Source organism: Capsicum annuum, unplaced genomic scaffold (genome assembly GCF_002878395.1).
Source record: "Capsicum annuum cultivar UCD-10X-F1 unplaced genomic scaffold, UCD10Xv1.1 ctg36161, whole genome shotgun sequence".
Classification (NCBI taxonomy): domain Eukaryota; kingdom Viridiplantae; phylum Streptophyta; class Magnoliopsida; order Solanales; family Solanaceae; genus Capsicum; species Capsicum annuum.
This window is the reverse complement of record NW_025843129.1, coordinates 1,248-2,494: the sequence shown is the minus strand read 5'-3', so window position 1 is coordinate 2,494 and position 1,247 is coordinate 1,248. Positions and strand designations below refer to the sequence as shown.

The 1,247-nt window shown below is 40.3% G+C and overlaps 1 protein-coding gene across 1 annotated transcript; it reads left to right on the top strand.

Annotated features, from left to right (window-relative positions):
• On the top strand, positions 1-939 carry LOC124891485 (the record flags this gene model as incomplete). The annotated part of the gene is given in 2 exon segments (XM_047403217.1): positions 1-225; positions 312-939. Coding segments are annotated over 2 exon segments (618 nt in total), but the record flags the coding sequence as incomplete, so codon positions are not given.
• Between the last annotated feature and the right edge of the window lie 308 nt (positions 940-1,247).

The window sequence follows — 1,247 nt, the reverse complement described above, 5'->3', positions numbered from 1 at the left end:
GCACAAGAAACACTAACCAAAAGCAAGGAAGTGAGTTATAACCTGGTTGATATTGTCAACCAGGTTATTACAAACGTCTCTAACATCAATTTCTCTCCCAACTTTGCTCCTTTTTACTACAATCAATCAGGACCTGTGCTGCCGATCCTTTGCAATCTGTTTAATCCCGACTTAACATCTCACAACTGTGGTCCTGCTGAAGTGGACTTGGACAATGCAACTCAGGTATACATGCTATCATAGTAAAGATCTTTATATTGTCAGTGTATATAACGGAAACTCAATTATGGTCAATGTTTTACATCGTGAAGGTTTTGAACAACTATGTCTGTCAAGTTTCTCCGAGCGGCATTTGTATCACACCGGGACGTCTGACTCCGACACTCTACAGCCAGATGGCTGCTGCTGTAAACATGAGCTCTGGATTGTACCATTATAGTCCATTCTTGGTTGAACTGCAAAATTGTGATTTTGTTAGGGAAACTTTTGGTGACATATACAACATACATTGTCCTGGTCTGCTGCAATACAGCAAACGCGTGTATGTTGGGCTAGTGATGGTAACTATTGCAGTGCTACTTTCTGTTACATTCTGGATAATATATGCAAGAGAGAGGCGCCACCGCGTCCATAAGAAAGAACCTATGTCCAAACTTGATGAAGGAGTTGAAGTTAAAGGGGATAAACCTACTCATGAAGAGTAAGTTGCTTCATTTCTGTGCATTAGTACTAGCTGAGAGGTGTATTGTGTTTGTTGTAACTTGTATTGAATTTTTCTTGTATATACTGAATCACTAATGGCTGTTCAAAAAGCCTAAGGTGTATTGTTTGTTGATGTTCCCAAAGATTTTAGGGGCTGAACTATCAGTATCTTGATCATAGCAAACAATATTGTAGATTGATGTTAGTGAATCAACCATGATTTTGATTTTTGATTGAGGCGGATCCAAAGTTTCAAGTTTATCAGCTCTGGACTACAACACGTCTTGCTTACTGGATAGATTACTTACACATACGCAGATACAGAATCTGGATAAAAGTACCGAGTTCGGGCAAATCCGTAACTCGGATGGTAGATCCACCCTGCAAGAGAGTGCGGTAACGTTTGTCATTTGAGTGACCGGAAGAAGGAAAATAAGGAAAGTGTCTGCGCTAAATATGATTCGTAAAAAGAAAAGTGTGTGATGTGTTAAGAGTCAATCAAAGGGCTCGCGCCGAGGCGAGACATAGCCAAAAACGCCCCTTGT